Genomic DNA, 15,219 nt, shown 5'->3' on the forward strand with positions numbered 1-15,219 from the left:
TATTAGGATGAACTTTAATTAAACTTAGTTTTCATTAAATAAGTTTTTAACTGTTGTCATGACTTGAACATCAGATTGCTTGCTGACATGATTGTACAAATGTCCCTTTTGTTGTACATGTGGCAATACACTTGATAGCACAAGTGGCAGCCACATCGACAAGTAACTTGATATTCAGGTCACCAACATGTAAAAATTTATTTGATGAAGATGTAATTTAAATCTAATCAAGTACAATACTTAAATTTCTGACCTTATAAATTATTTTTAACTAAAACTCGACCTCTTGCATGCAATTTTCCTATAACTTTCGGCATTGTCTTATGAATTGACAATGCTAGTCATCTAATAAACACGAGAGGGCAAAAGCACGATTGTTATAGAATAGAGTTCCCATTATGGAGACATAATACTTTTTGTAATAAGGTTTTGATAAGATATGAGGCTATGTGGTACACGCAATAGAGCAATTCTGTTATTTTTTGATAAAATAGGTACCTAAATTGATTAACCATGGAGTTTATGTGAGAATACCCAATAGGTATAATTATTCTTAAAATTTTTTCTAATTTAAATTATTGCATTAAATACTCAACAAATATATTCTAGAGTTTTCGAATTTTTCTTTTGTTAGGATTTTGTTGATAGTTTGTCAGGATCTTAATCTAATTGATATATTAAAATAAACTTTAAATTTAGAAAGTACAAAAATAATGTTAGACAAAACACAAAAATATAAAAAGTTCAACTTAAGTCTATGTCTCCACACTTTAAGTGTTCTAAAACTTTAAAATTTTTCGATATTATCATTTCTTTTTTATTCACTTTTTTTATTTTCAAAAAATACAACATAATCAGAAATTATACTTTTTTCCTAAATAGTATCTAAATAAACTCCTAAGTGAACTAAAAATGAATTGAACCTAACTTCAATACTAACAAAGTAACAAGTATTGATGTATTTTATAATTTAGCACAACTTGTTCTTACACATAAATATGAAAGAAATTAAACTTTGTAAATCAACTTCAAGATTAAGAAATAACTAAGTATGAATAAATAGCGTAGGGTTCAGTGCAATACATGAGTGTTAAAGCTTTCTAAAAAAAGAAAGCAATCACATGATGATGCTTGATTGCCCCTGTCAAGTGCTCGAACGGGCAACTAACACTCAAACAATCACAAACCAGAACACAAAGAATAAACCTCTAGATTATATTTATGGTTGCTCATTAGCAATGTAGCACTAAGTGCACTCGAATGTGATAGCTCTATTTAACTAACTGTAATCTTTGTGCTAATTGTAAGGCTTAAAATTGTTGTCACATGCTAACATGTGAAAAAACCTTTTAAAAATACTATCATTTATGTTTTCTTAAAACTGTTATTATCATGTAAAGTACTCTCGTTGTAGTCTTTTTGGTGAGAATCTATTCTTTACAAAAAATGACTTTGCTTCCCATTACTTGAAATTCGCCTATTTCCTATTTCTCCCATCCTTTCTCTAATTGATTTCTTACCTTTCACATTATCCTCAAATAGCATCATATATTTATATGTATCAATGTATATTACTCACTCCAATCCACTATTAATGTCTCATTTGCTTTATGCACTCTATCTAATGCACTTATCCAATCCTTAATATCTCTAATTATGCATAATTAAAAATTATGAAAAGCTGATATGAATAATCCTTATATTGAGACGAATCAAACAAGATCTCACTTGACTATGCTTTAACTTATAGATGTATAATAAAATACAAATTAAGAGTAAAAAATGAATAGTGTTAAAAGAGTAAATAAAACGTTAGTGCTAAATTAGAAGAAATATTTTTTACAATAATATATGTTAGCCTAATAACAAGAGCATTATTATATGTTGATTATCTATTCTTTGTTTTTTTATGTTGCATGCCATAATGCTATCACTTACCAAACAAATAAAGTACTATTACTTCAAGCATGAGCGTAAATAATCAAAGGAATAAAATGACAATTAGACCGTTGGAGAATGGAGCCTAAAAAGTACTTCTAATTCTAAATTGCCGACTACAAAACCTCGTTTTCCTTATTACCCCTGAAACGTTATGTTATTCACAAATCTAGAGGGTCCGTTCGAAAAGCGCCATACCACATTTCAAATTTTGAAATCAACTCATTTCTCAACGTCTCTCTACGCTCCTCTTCCATTTCTCCGATTACCCGCTCCTGCAAAACCCTAAATCGGACAAAAATTTCAAAATCCTTGAATTTCTTTCAGAAATCGCTAAAATTTTACCAATTCATCTTCGCATTTACTTTTCTTGACATCAATGGCGTCCTCTCGTAACCAAAATCGACCTCCCAATTTTCCTCTCAATGTAAAGTACTTTCACCTTCTATCTTTATTCATTTGTGCTTAAAGGGCTGTCGAAATTTTTAAATTTTCCTCACTTTTTTATGTTTACTTCTTGCAGAAGAAAGATGGAGGAGAAGAAATTTCATTGGATAAACGTCGGAAAGTTGGTGGAGGTGGAGGAGGGAGATTGACGGGTCCTACTGCGGCAAGTAGAGCAAGACAAGTTCTTTCAACTGTGAATTCGAACAATCAAGATAGTGCGAGTGATGCGGCGTCAATCGCGGAAACTTCGGAGAGTGCTGAGTTTACTAAAGAAGAAGTTGAGGCGTTGTTGAATGAGAAGATTAAGGGCAAAAAGTTTGATCTTAAGGTTTGGTTTTGTAAATTGATTTTTTTGTGGGTGATTGATAATTGAAGAGGTTATATGATTTGATTGTTTGGTTTTGATTATGATTTCTAGGGTAAATTGGAGCAAATTTCGGAGTCAAATAAAAGGCTTAGGCTTTGTATTAGATGGTTTCAAGGAGTTGAACAAAATCTTAATCAGGAACAGGAAAAGTTGCGTAATTCGTTAGATGCGTCACAGAAGAAATGCTCTGAAATAGGTAATATTCTTATTACAGCAAATAGTTTATACTTTGAAGCATTGAATTATTTAAAAGAAAGTAGTTTTTGTGAAATTGTTTATTCTTGATTAGTTCATTTACAATTAATCAAGTTGCTGTAATCAGTATAAAACCCTAGAAATTGGATTAGAGTCATGATTTTTCTGACAATTTATATATAGATGAGTGTTAATATATAATCAAGTAAACATATTAACATTTTGTTCATAATTTAAATGTGGCCTGGTTTTAGAAACTGAGAAAAAGATCAAGGAGGATGAACTTAACTCGCTCAATGGAGAGTTGAGGCAAAACAATGTTGTTTTGCAGGAGAAATTAGCAAAAGAAGAATCAGATAAATTGGTATGGTTTGATCATTGATGAATTAATTTGTATCATATCAGCATGAATAATGATTAGGGTTTTAATGCTTGATTCCCATTTATGGAATGTGTAGAAAGCAATCGAGTGTCACACTAGAGAAAAGGAAGCTCGAGCTGCTGCAGAAGCTTTGAATACTTCACTTACTCAGGAGCTTGAGAAACTCCGACAAGAAAAATCAGATGTTGACCTAAAGGTATTGCAGCAATTAGATAAACTAAGTTTTTCTGCAAAGCAGAATTGCAGCTATACACTATAACCATACTCATGATGTTTCTTCTATTTTGATTATAATTATGCAGGTGAAATCGGTTAATGATATGTACACGCGCTTGCAAGAGTATAATACAAGCTTACAACAATATAATAGCAAGCTGCAAACAGATCTTGCAACTGCTAATGCAACACTTCAAAGGGTTGAAAAGGAGAAATCCACAATTGTTGAGAATTTGGGTGCCTTAAGGGGACACTATGCCACTTTGCAAGACCAACTAACATCTTTTAGGGTAACCTTCTTAATCAAATCTGATTGCTTACTGCTTGTAGCTTTTCGTTCTTCCAAAATAGGAGTAATTGATTATATGCCTCTGTTGTTTGCTTATACTGTTTCTTTGAAATGGGATCTTAATTTGCTTTTGATTAAGTTCTCGTTTCTTTTCCCATGTCTAGGCTTCTCAGAAAGAGGGTACAAAGGAAAAGGAGACATTAAGTAATGAAATTAACCGTCTACAAGGGGAGTTGCAGCAAGTAAGAGATGAAAGGGATAGGATGCATTCACAAATGCTTCTTTTAACCTCTGAAATAGAGAAGTATAAAGAGACCACTGGAAAGTCTGTTGCAGAGTTGGACAACTTGATGATGAAGTCTAACACATTGGAGGTTTTTTATCTTGTTTTTTTGGGGGCCTTATCTTGTATCATTCATTTAGTTCAATATTTCTTAACATTTCATCTGATATGTTTAGGAAACTTGTGCTTCACAAAGGGAGCAGTTGCATAGACTTCAGCATCAGCTTGCTTCCGCAAATGAGAAATTGAAGGTTGACTGCGCTCTTATAATCAACAGCTCTCTTTAGCTTGTTCTATGCTATTCAATATACTAAAGAAGTTCTGTGCAGATGACTGATCTTTCGGCTTCAGAAATGAAAATGGAGTATGAACAACAAAAGCAAGTGATACATCAATTAAGAGATCGTTTGGTAGATGCAGAGCATCAAATTAATGAAAAGGAGATGTTGAGGAGAAAGCTGCACAATACCATTTTGGTAACTATTCTCTAGCAGCGTTATTCAATTGGTTTGCTTTAGTTAATACTAATCCCTTACAATATTCAAGGCGTTTTAAAAAACTGGGTCAATAATCAGATGGAAAAGAGAGAAAGACAACAATTAACATGGGCAAAAAGAAACTTGGGGGTGTTACCATAATCTGCCCAAATGTTCAATAAAATTTGATATTAACTTATTGTTAAGGAAATATCTAGCATTGGAAGAAAAACTATATGTTGGTAGTAGCACTGGGATTTTGTGGTAATTAAGTAGACTATTGCTTAGTAATATTTCAGAATGATACTGTTTAAAATTTGTATGCTAGCTTTGGGTTCTCAAAAAAATGTTTACATTAGGAAGTTGTAGGCATGACATGGTAAGCAAATTTGTAATCCTTTCTATATTGCTTTGTATTACAGGAATTGAAAGGAAATATCCGTGTCTTCTGTAGAGTTAGACCCTTGTTACCGGAAGATGGTTGTGCCTCCGAATTACCTGTTATCTCTTACCCTACCTCAACTGAAGGACATGAATCTGGAATAGACCTTTTACAAAGTGGTATGCTGTGAGGCATATTATTTATTATTGTTAGAGTATATAACATATCCTAACAATTATATGCTTCGAGTCTGTATTGTTGATAGTGAATTTTATAAATCTTATTGTCTTTCTTCGAATTAAGATGAAACAAGAGTGAATTTTATAAATCTTATGCAGTTACATTAGATTGTTTGGCAGTAATTTAGGGCTACTCATGACTCTATTTTCTGCCAATTTCAGGACAAAAATATGCTTTTACTTTTGATAAAGTATTTACTCACGAAGCCACTCAGAATGATGTCTTTGTTGAAATATCAGAGTTAGTGCAGAGTGCTCTTGATGGATATAAGGTATAACTTGCTTCTACATGTTTCCTTGCTCAAATCAAATTGTGAGATCCTTTGGAGTTCCTTAATCAAGTTATAGATGATAATCTTTCAACTTAATCTATAATGGGCAATTTACCTTCATATTCTGGGTTCGTTTATAATTGTTGATCATTTTCATTGTTAAGAAACCCTTTGGGAAGAAATTGTATAACATTCTATTGTGATACTTTTTGTATGAATGCTCAAGCTGATTGGCTTTTTTGTAGTGTAGTCAACATTTGTTTTTTTACATCTGATTCTTATGAGTAATCTCTGTCGTATGGGCAGGTTTGTATATTTGCTTATGGTCAAACAGGTTCCGGCAAAACCTATACTATGATGGGCAGACCTCAGTCCGTTGACCAGAAAGGGCTTATACCTCGTTCTTTGGAGCAGATATTTGAAACTAGCCAGAGGCTCTCAGCTCAGGGCTGGAAGTTTAAAATGCAGGTATTATACTTGAGTTGCTTTGCAAATGTGCATAATTTTGAACAAGTCTTGTACAGAAGGTATTAAAAGAACAAAGTGCAACAGCCAAGATCTATGAAGCTTTCAATGGCCAGGGATTGTTATTTAACCCACTTATGATATGACATTTTTTTGTTCTCTGGTAGAGATTAGGGTTAAGCTGTGCTTGGAGTTGTAGTTTATGTGTTAATTTTTGCAGGCATCAGTTCTGGAAATTTACAATGAAAGTATCAGGGACCTGCTAGTAACTAATCGAACAAGTTGGGACGCTGCACGCACAGAAAATGGCGTTTCAGGGAAACAGTATACTATTAAACACGATGCAAATGGCGACACATACGTCTCTGACCTTACCATAGTCGATGTGTGCAGCTCAAAAGAGGTTGCATCTCTTTTGCATCAAGCTGGTCAATGCCGGTAAGTAGGTTTTTTTGTTCTACTTAAATGTTTTCTAGTTAGTTACATGTCTTGTTTTCGGATGATATCTAAATGTAGTAAATAGCTCATTAGATTCGGTACATGTCTTGTTTCATTGGAACAACCTCCCAAATGGAGTTTCGGATGATATTGGCTATCAAGGGTTAATTGGAACACCCTCTTTGTTATTACAAGGAAGTTGTTTACATCCGACCTCCCAAATCTCGCCTAGGTGGGAGTCATTGACTTTGGGATAATAAAGTAAAATGTACGGTGTTGTGGATGAGGGACAAGAGCTGAGAGACTTGAAATTAAGAATTATTTGGTAATCCATTTCATATCTCCTTGTGTTTTTTCGCCTGCTGATTCACTCACTGCACCATCTCAGGTCCGTGGGCAAGACACAAATGAATGAGCAATCATCAAGAAGTCACTTTGTGTTTACTCTGCGGATTTCTGCAGTAAATGAGGTAACATTTCTTAATACTTGAATATCTCCATCGTCCCACTCTTTCAAGACTATGGCTTGTGATACACATGTGATTTGTGTTTGCCAGACCACTGAAAAGCACGGTGTTCTGAATCTTATCGATCTTGCCGGAAGTGAGAGGCTCTCCAAAAGTGGGTCAACTGGTGATCAATTGAAAGAAACTCAGGTATTTTTTCTGTAAGTGTGGGCTAATGAACTTGTTAATAGGTGTTTAGAAAACATTAACTTTGTTTACCCATTATCAGGCCATAAATAAAAGCTTGTCCTGCCTTGCTGATGTTATATTTGCTTTGGCCAAGAAGGAAAATCATGTTCCCTTTAGGAATTCAAAGCTTACATACCTCCTACAGGTAAGAAGATGCACATGATCATCCTCAAGAAACTCTATATTATAATTATATATGATTAACAATATGTTTGCCTGTGTTATCAGCCTTGTCTAAGTGGAGACTCAAAGACATTGATGTTTGTCAATCTCTCCCCTGAACCATCATCAGTGAACGAGTCGCTATGCTCCCTACGGTTTGCAGCCCGAGTTAACACTTGTCAGATAGGAGTTCCACGCCGTCAAACGGCTATAAGATCATCGTCAGATTCTCGTCTAAGCATAGGCTAAAGGCACCACTTCCTTTTCATTATTTTTTTAACATCTAATTTCACAATCGCAATTCTGTGGGTATTACATTATGGGGCTGGCCTGGCATTGGATTTGTATAAGCAGCCATATAGGTTGCATTAATTGGGTTCATTCTGATCTGTATTGTGTAATATATTGTGATTATTAAGGGCAAAGTTTCCAGCTTGCCTAGATTTTACTTGATTTGATTTGATTGTGTTTCAGCCTTGTATCTTGTTTATCTCTCTTAAGATATCATCTTTATCATAATTCACTCTAATATTAACGGTGAATGGGGATGGACTGATATCAAATTTTTTATTATTGATATTGTATATGTAAAATATTAGTCAGAAGTAATTATAATAAAATTATTTGGGAGGATTAGTTTAATGTTAATTTGGGAGGAATTAGTATGGTTAAAAGGTAATCTGGCAGCATTCATCCGGAAGGATTGAAGAAATGTTGAATATAAATTAGTAATATTAGTGCATGGGAGGGTCACGTGTGGTTGAAGGACACTTATCAATTGTCATTATAAGTTGGTGGGACACATGTTAGAAGGGGAAGCAAAGAACACCGTGTAAAATAAAGGAAAATTATCAAAATAAAAAAGAGTTTGACACGTTTAAGACAACTACAGTGACATGCAAGAGAATTTTGGGGATTGATGAAAAAACATAGGAATGTTCAACATGCACAATGAAAGACTATAAATACACATCAAGGAGCTCATAAATAAGGTAATTGGAAATTAATTGAATTCTACTATTAGAAGAGATATAAAGAACTCTAAGTAATTTATTTCAAAAGAGTTATTATATTTGATCTTCAATGATCTACATTTAATTTTCATAAAAACATTATAATTGCAGAATTGTAAATCTAAGAGAGTAATTAATATTGTCATAAATAATTCTCAAAAGTATATTTGTCACATATTAATCACAAAAGATTTCATGTCGAAATAAGTTCTAAGTAGTAATCCACCTTGCAGCCATAGTGCTGTTGGAAGGATCTATTAGGCAATTTTTCTGACTGATACTGACTTGGGCGTCGGAGTGGGTCCCCGAAAAAATATTTCGAGCCCTGCTAACCCCTTATTGCATATTACAGGAACAACCGTGTTCTTAAAGAGATCTTACTGCATAGCTGGGCAAAATAACAAAAACAGCCTTCCACCAGCATTTAACTCTTGATTAATCACAAATAAGGAGATTAAGTTTTTAATTAATTGTCCTACAAAATCATATAGGTACAGATATACATTTTTTTGTTATAAGTTATTGGTTTATGACTTTTGTCTCACATACTATAGAAAATAGAAGTATGTCATTCGCTTTGTCAAATTTTCAATCGAGCTGATAATCAAAAATGAATACTACTCATCCAAGACCCAATTGATTTGGTTGGTTTATCAAAGTTTAATTTAATCTTTTCTTTCCGGTTGATCTCTTAAAAAATTATCCTTTTTAGAGATAATAATATCTACTTACTATATTTTTTATACCTATTTATATTTTTTTAATGTCTACTTATAATATTATTAATGACTTCTTACGTCATCTATAAATGCCAACTTAGAATATCTTCAAAGCTTATTATTTAAAGCTTATTACAATAAATAGATGCGAACTTACATTATCAATAAATACAACTTCAAATATCATTAAATACCAACTTAAAATATCTTTAATATATAATTCAATTTATAAATTTATAAATAATTAAAATAATAAATTAAATTACATAATCAAATAATTAATTAATTATAGTAGAACCGAAAAAGTAGTAATGAGGTGGGGAATCTTCATACAGAAGGTGGGTCAATTTGAAGTGATTCGTGCTTGTCTGTAAGCTTATCTTAGATCATTTTGTTCGTTCACATCCACTATGTAAAACATGTTTTCAGAAATATCTAACTTCAAATAGTCATATGAAACTACCATTTCATGGTTTGATACCTAATCAGTGAAATCGTGCAAAGAAATGGATCGTCAAGAAGAAGCTAACAGATCAATGGTCTCTAAAGTCGAAACTAAAGATCAATGGGAATTTGTCTCTAATAAAGCCCATAATCAGGGTTGCCCTGTAAGTTGCATATTCTTTGAAATTTTTACGGTCATTTTAATTTTTATTTTTTACACATTTCGTTTTCTTTATCGAAAATTTAAGACTTCAAAAACGAAATGATGTGATTTAGTGAAGGAAAAACCGAGGATTTAATAAGCTGATTGATAGTTCCACAATAGGTTAAATCTTGCTAAATGCCTAAATGATTGTGGAACTATTGTAATTTGTGATTTTTTTTGTAATTCTTTTGGTTTTTGTGATTGTTAAGCATGAATTTTTGTTTATAAAGCTTACCAACAACATCCATAATCCTATCCTTTTGGGATAAATTGAGTTTTTGGGATAAATTGAGTGCGCGCGTTTGCCCTGGAGGGGGCCATGGTATGATGTGTTTGATATTCTCCTCCCCGGACCGACTTGTGCGGGGTATCGGGTTTTTGATGTTGACTATTACTATGACTATGACTACGGGGAATCACAATAATGGGAATGTGTTGTGTTGCAGATGGTGGTTCATTTTGGGGCAACATGGTGCATCCCATCAGTTGCAATGAATCCAGTCTTTGAAGAATTAGCCTCAACTTACTCTGATGTTATGTTCATCTTTGTTGATGTTGATGAAGTCAAGGTTGTTAGTTTTCCCTTCAACTTTTCATGTTTTTCTGATTTGTTTGTGTTAGAGTATATAACATATCCTGGGACTTTAACCATCAGCTTAAGCTTTTGGTTAAATTGGTTCCTTGACATGGTATCAGAGCCAACGTGAGAGTTCACGGGTTCGAATCTCAACCACCCCTCATTTAAAGTGGAATATTAAGCGCTTATGCTCATCCACACTTCTACCCAATGGGGTCTCGTGTGAGGGGGCGTGTTAGAGTATATAACATATCCTGGGGCTTTAACCATCAACTTAAGCTGATGGTTAAAGCCCCATGATATGTTATATACTTATATACTCTAACAGTTTGCATTGAGATGATTGCTCACTTTGCTTTTTAGCATACCAAAACCTTGTTTTTTTTTTTTTTTTTTTCAGATGTTGGCATAGGTTTTGTGTTATCTAATTTTCTATATGAGTTGTAATTTGTTGAAAATGAGCATAATTTGGCTAAAATAGCCTGAATTCACTTGTTTCAATTCAGAAGTTGCAAGAAATTAGCGAATTAGGCTAGGGCAGAGCAAAAATCGGCAAATATTTTATTATGATCTTGTGAGCTTTTTATATTTGAGGCCCCTATTGTTCCACCACACCCTCGATGTTGATATTCTTGAGTATACTATGTATCATTTGAAATTTAAGACTCCTTATTTCTGGGGAAGCATGTTGCAAATGCTCGGAATCTCCCTTGGAATTAGGTATTTCTAGATTTATCAAATGCATACCTCATAATATGTTATGTGCTAGAGTTCACTAATGTCTTGAAGACAGAACGGGAATGGTCATTCCAAATTTGTGCTAGTGTATTTCTATTGGATATTGGACTTTGAGTATCTAATTTGGTGATCTTTGTAACAATAAACAAATATGGGCTGTTTCTAAGGATATTTAAGGGATTATTGACAAAACTGAGGTTTGTTTCGAAGGAAATTCTTGGAATGTAAATTATTTGTGGTGGTAAAGTAAATTCAAAAACCTCCATAATGAAAATAGAACCATGCCTATAAATAGAAGATGTTGGAATTCATTGCTTCCAACCTAAATTCCTTTATAAAATAGATGTTATAGGGATTGGCGGATTGCCTTATACTCCCTCTATCCTTGTAAGAAAGCACAATATGACTCAAGATGTGTGAGCTTTTTGAGTCGTATGGTGCAAACTTAAAGGGACAAATGGAGTAATATTGATATTTAATTGGTAACAATATTTATCCTTAATGTGCTTATGTCATAGTAGTATGTGGATATGGTGATGTAATTTGCTAGGTTGGTTGAACACTAATGTCTATGTGTTGAACCAGCTTGACCATCATTCTTGTGTTTGCACAAGTCAATCAATCAAATGACTTCGGTCATGACCTAGGAAGTTCCGAGTCTAAATTCTCCGAAAATGTGTACATTGTTTTATAGAAGCCCTGCTTAATTACTGTGTGTTTGCACAGCTGACAAAGCTTGCTGATTTGTAGCTGTTGTGACAAGTCCCAAATCTCATGATATTGGTGATGACTTTGATCACCTAGTAGCATACTCAATGGTATGCACACTTGAGAGAGATAATGTGTGTGCAATGGGGTATGAGAGGATAAGCTTTGGATCACTTGATTAAGTGATTAATGATAATGATTTGGAGAGCTTTGGACAAGGCATGGGATGGCTTGAGCAAAGCAAGAGAGCATTCAAGAAGGATGTGACATGTGCCTTGAGCGAGGCAAGGCTCCGAAGGGGCTCGAACAAGGCAGCAACATCACAAGGTCAGTTGGTGGCTAACAGCAGCCGCTCGTTCGAGCGCCCTAGTGGCTCCTCCGAGCGGTTCAGTCTAGGGCCTAGTATGCGTTTCTGTTTTGCGGTACGTTTGCTTGGGCATCAAGGGTTCTTATCTTACTATCCTAGGGTTCTCCTAACGTTGTGGGCTATATATATGCTCAAATAGGCTTAGGAATCAGTGAGAGACTAATACAAGAGAGACAACTAGGGTTATCGCCATTAGATTTTCTTCTTCTTTGTATTAGTGTGTTTGTGAGATATCACCCTTAAAGGCGAGGTCTTTTACCTTGAGAGAGTGTTCTTAAGGCTTGATTGAGTTTAGTCATTGATGTATGGTGATTCATTAATGATAAGAAACTTGTTTTGGGGTATCCTTAGATACCTCATTAATCTTTGTGTTGTTCTTTGGTGTTGTGCTCTGTTTTTGTGCTTATTATCCATTTGTTTCTTCATCAAATCCACAAACCCTTGCATTTCAGTAGCCACATCATTCTATAGACTATAATTATAAATTATACTCCTCCTTATAGATGTGGGTCTCTTTGTATTCAGGAAGTTGCTTCAAAGTTCGAAGTGAAAGCTATGCCAACATTTCTTCTGATGAAAGATAGTGTTGTAGTTGATAAACTAGTGGGAGCGAACCCAGACGAAATTAAGAGAAGGGTTGATGCATTTATTCAGTCCGGTGGCGCTTTTATGGCCTAGTATCTTGTGTTTTCTGTTATACATTATGTTACATAGGTCAGTTCTTGAAAACAAAGTGTGCCCTCAAGAATAGGAAATATACAGGCAAAACAACTCAATGCCAATGGTTTCTGATCTCATTTCTGCTCTCTTTCTGGTGTGTTCCTGTTTGTATGGCAACTGGCAAGTAATTCATGGATCATGGATGTATGTTTCTGAATGGATTCATTGTAAATTAAAATTTGTATTTGTGTATTGCTTGTTCATGTGTTAGAATTATTCTCTGAATATGTTGACTGATCATATCTTATACAGTTAAAAAAGGCTGATGCAAATTGCAAATAGGCTGTTTCAGCCTGCTCATTCTTTTTGTTTTTATTAGTGTAGATATCGAGAACGGAAGAGGACTATGTGAGTATCGAATTTAGGATCTGATTCTGGTATATTGATCTTTGCTCCAACTCAGACTAGTGGCGGAGCTAGAGTTTAACTAAAACAGAGTGTAGTTGATTATTGTTGATTAAAATTGTTTTTTAGTTAATAACTCTAGGGAGTAATTATTTTTAGGAAAATTTGATTTGAAAGGTATGAACTTTGTATCATTTACTTTTAAAGGTTTGAATTTTCGTTTATATTTTAAAGGCTCGAACTTTGAGGTGCCTTTGCTTTTAAAGGTTTTTTCGGTTTTGGTAACTTGAAATATCAGGTTACCTACTTCTTCAACCTGATTTTTCATCTTATTTCTTCCTTAAACCTTCACCGTGGTCTCTTCATCCGATTTCTTCTTTAAACTTTCACCATGGTCTCTTCTTCTTCACTAGCTTTCACCTGCTACCGTGAAGATCACCGACTGCCATAGTGACCAATCCACCTTCAATTCAATGTCATGTATTATTTTGATTTTTGAAATTCCCAATTTCAAAAAGTTATGATTTTCATTAATTTCAGATTTTAATTTTGGGTTGTCTTCGCCATGTTTTTTTGAGTTTCTGGGTAATTCTTCTTAGAAGACAGTTCATGAGCCTCTTCAATCATACCATAAGCAGCGAAACCTTTAATTAAACTGATATAAACAGTTGCATCAGGTTTATGATTGATCATGATTTCGTGAACTTGTAAAGCAACATTCAGTTTCTCATTTCTAGTTTAATGTGTGCAATTTCTCAATCATAAGGTTCATACTTCTTTACGCCAAATGTTGCCTCCTCCTCTTCTTCATTCTTCTTGATTTTCAGGTTTTAATTTTCAAGTAAAGAAGTTTTTTTTTTATTTATTGCAAATTTTTTTGTTTTTATGTTAAATATGAGGATGATGATGGTAAGGAGGTAGGAAGGGAGGGATAATTTGGAAAGTGGGTTGAAGATGGAAGTTAAATCTTATTTGTGGAGGAAAACTCTCTTAGAAAAACAAAAAAGCCATTGATGAGGAAGAAGAAAGCTATTTTGGTGAAGAAAAACTTATGCAACCGGTTAGAGGTCATTGGAATTTTTAAAAGTGGATGCACCGTAAAGTTCAAGCCTTTAAAAAATAAACAAAAGTTTAAACCTTTAAAAGCAAATAAACTAAAGTTCTTATTTTTAAAATCAAAATTTGCTTATTTTTAAGCTCAATTAAACAGGAACTAACATGAAATTGATTATAAATTATGATTATATGAACCTTTGCCCTAGTCCGTACCTTTACCACATTTGCGGAATACTTTTAAGTTTTAACAATTCACCACCGGGAAATGACATCAGCACCATAAATTACACCGGCGATGCACGCCGTCAGATTCATCTCTATTCCAAAATAAAGGTGTTTTCTTCCTTCTAATTTCCAATCAAAAAATTTCCAAATTGGTGATCTCTGAATCATCAAACTGCAGAATTTTCATGAACTCCATAAATTTTCAATTACCAGATCTCAAAACGTCAACAAATTTTTATTCAAATTTCTAATTTCCTTTGAATTTAAGGATAATTTGATAATTAGTTTGTTTCCTTTTCTTTTGAAAAAAATATATCTAGGGTTTATTTCGTGCTTTAATGTTTGGTTTCAGAGAAAAGGATATTTTGACATCAATGGCGGAATCAAATGGAATCGTTACTATAGTTGTATCAGTTAAACATTGATTTTAGTTCGATTGGTGTATGTAATTCAATGTTGCGGCAAATCTTTACGGCTTTCTCGAATTAAACCCTCTTTTCACCCTCTTTGTTCTCGGTTCAGGTTTGCCTGTTCTTCTTTCATTGATTTACACTTTTGTTTTACGTGCTATCGTCCCTTCGGCCTCCACACGCTCAACTCTTTCAGGGATCTTTGACAGGAATCAGATACGAGACAACTCATTGGCTTCATAATCTCTACTCCCTTCGTGCCACGCCATTTCCATTATATTTCATTTTGGATTGTGCCTCATTTTGCATTGTTTTATTTGGGAATGGATTCAATCACCATTCTTTTTATCTCAATCACTTATTTAAACTCTTTTTTAATAGGATAAATTATGAAAAATTCAGTAATCTTTGCTCGATCCGCTGAAAATAAAGTCAATTATTGTTTT

General features: G+C 33.8%; 2 protein-coding genes across 2 annotated transcripts; both read left to right on the top strand.

Annotated features, from left to right (window-relative positions):
• Window positions 1-2,100: 2,100 nt before the first annotated feature.
• On the top strand, window positions 2,101-7,725 carry LOC130815877 (kinesin-like protein KIN-14C). The gene is made up of 17 exons (XM_057682389.1): window positions 2,101-2,365; window positions 2,462-2,713; window positions 2,804-2,948; window positions 3,202-3,311; window positions 3,406-3,525; window positions 3,632-3,835; window positions 3,999-4,208; window positions 4,294-4,368; window positions 4,447-4,593; window positions 5,016-5,154; window positions 5,377-5,486; window positions 5,793-5,954; window positions 6,172-6,389; window positions 6,778-6,859; window positions 6,947-7,045; window positions 7,125-7,229; window positions 7,313-7,725. Exons 1-17 carry the CDS (start codon window positions 2,318-2,320, stop codon window positions 7,493-7,495), a joined length of 2,409 nt encoding a protein of 802 aa, XP_057538372.1. The 5' UTR covers window positions 2,101-2,317; the 3' UTR covers window positions 7,496-7,725.
• A 1,583-nt stretch (window positions 7,726-9,308) lies between these two features.
• On the top strand, window positions 9,309-12,962 carry LOC130815886 (thioredoxin-like protein CXXS1). Its single transcript, XM_057682399.1, has 3 exons — window positions 9,309-9,586; window positions 10,074-10,196; window positions 12,543-12,962. Exons 1-3 carry the CDS (start codon window positions 9,485-9,487, stop codon window positions 12,693-12,695), a joined length of 378 nt encoding a protein of 125 aa, XP_057538382.1. The 5' UTR covers window positions 9,309-9,484; the 3' UTR covers window positions 12,696-12,962.
• Window positions 12,963-15,219: the final 2,257 nt, after the last annotated feature.

The sequence above is a fragment of the Amaranthus tricolor genome, chromosome 6, assembly GCF_026212465.1.
Source record: "Amaranthus tricolor cultivar Red isolate AtriRed21 chromosome 6, ASM2621246v1, whole genome shotgun sequence".
Classification (NCBI taxonomy): Eukaryota; Viridiplantae; Streptophyta; class Magnoliopsida; order Caryophyllales; family Amaranthaceae; genus Amaranthus; species Amaranthus tricolor.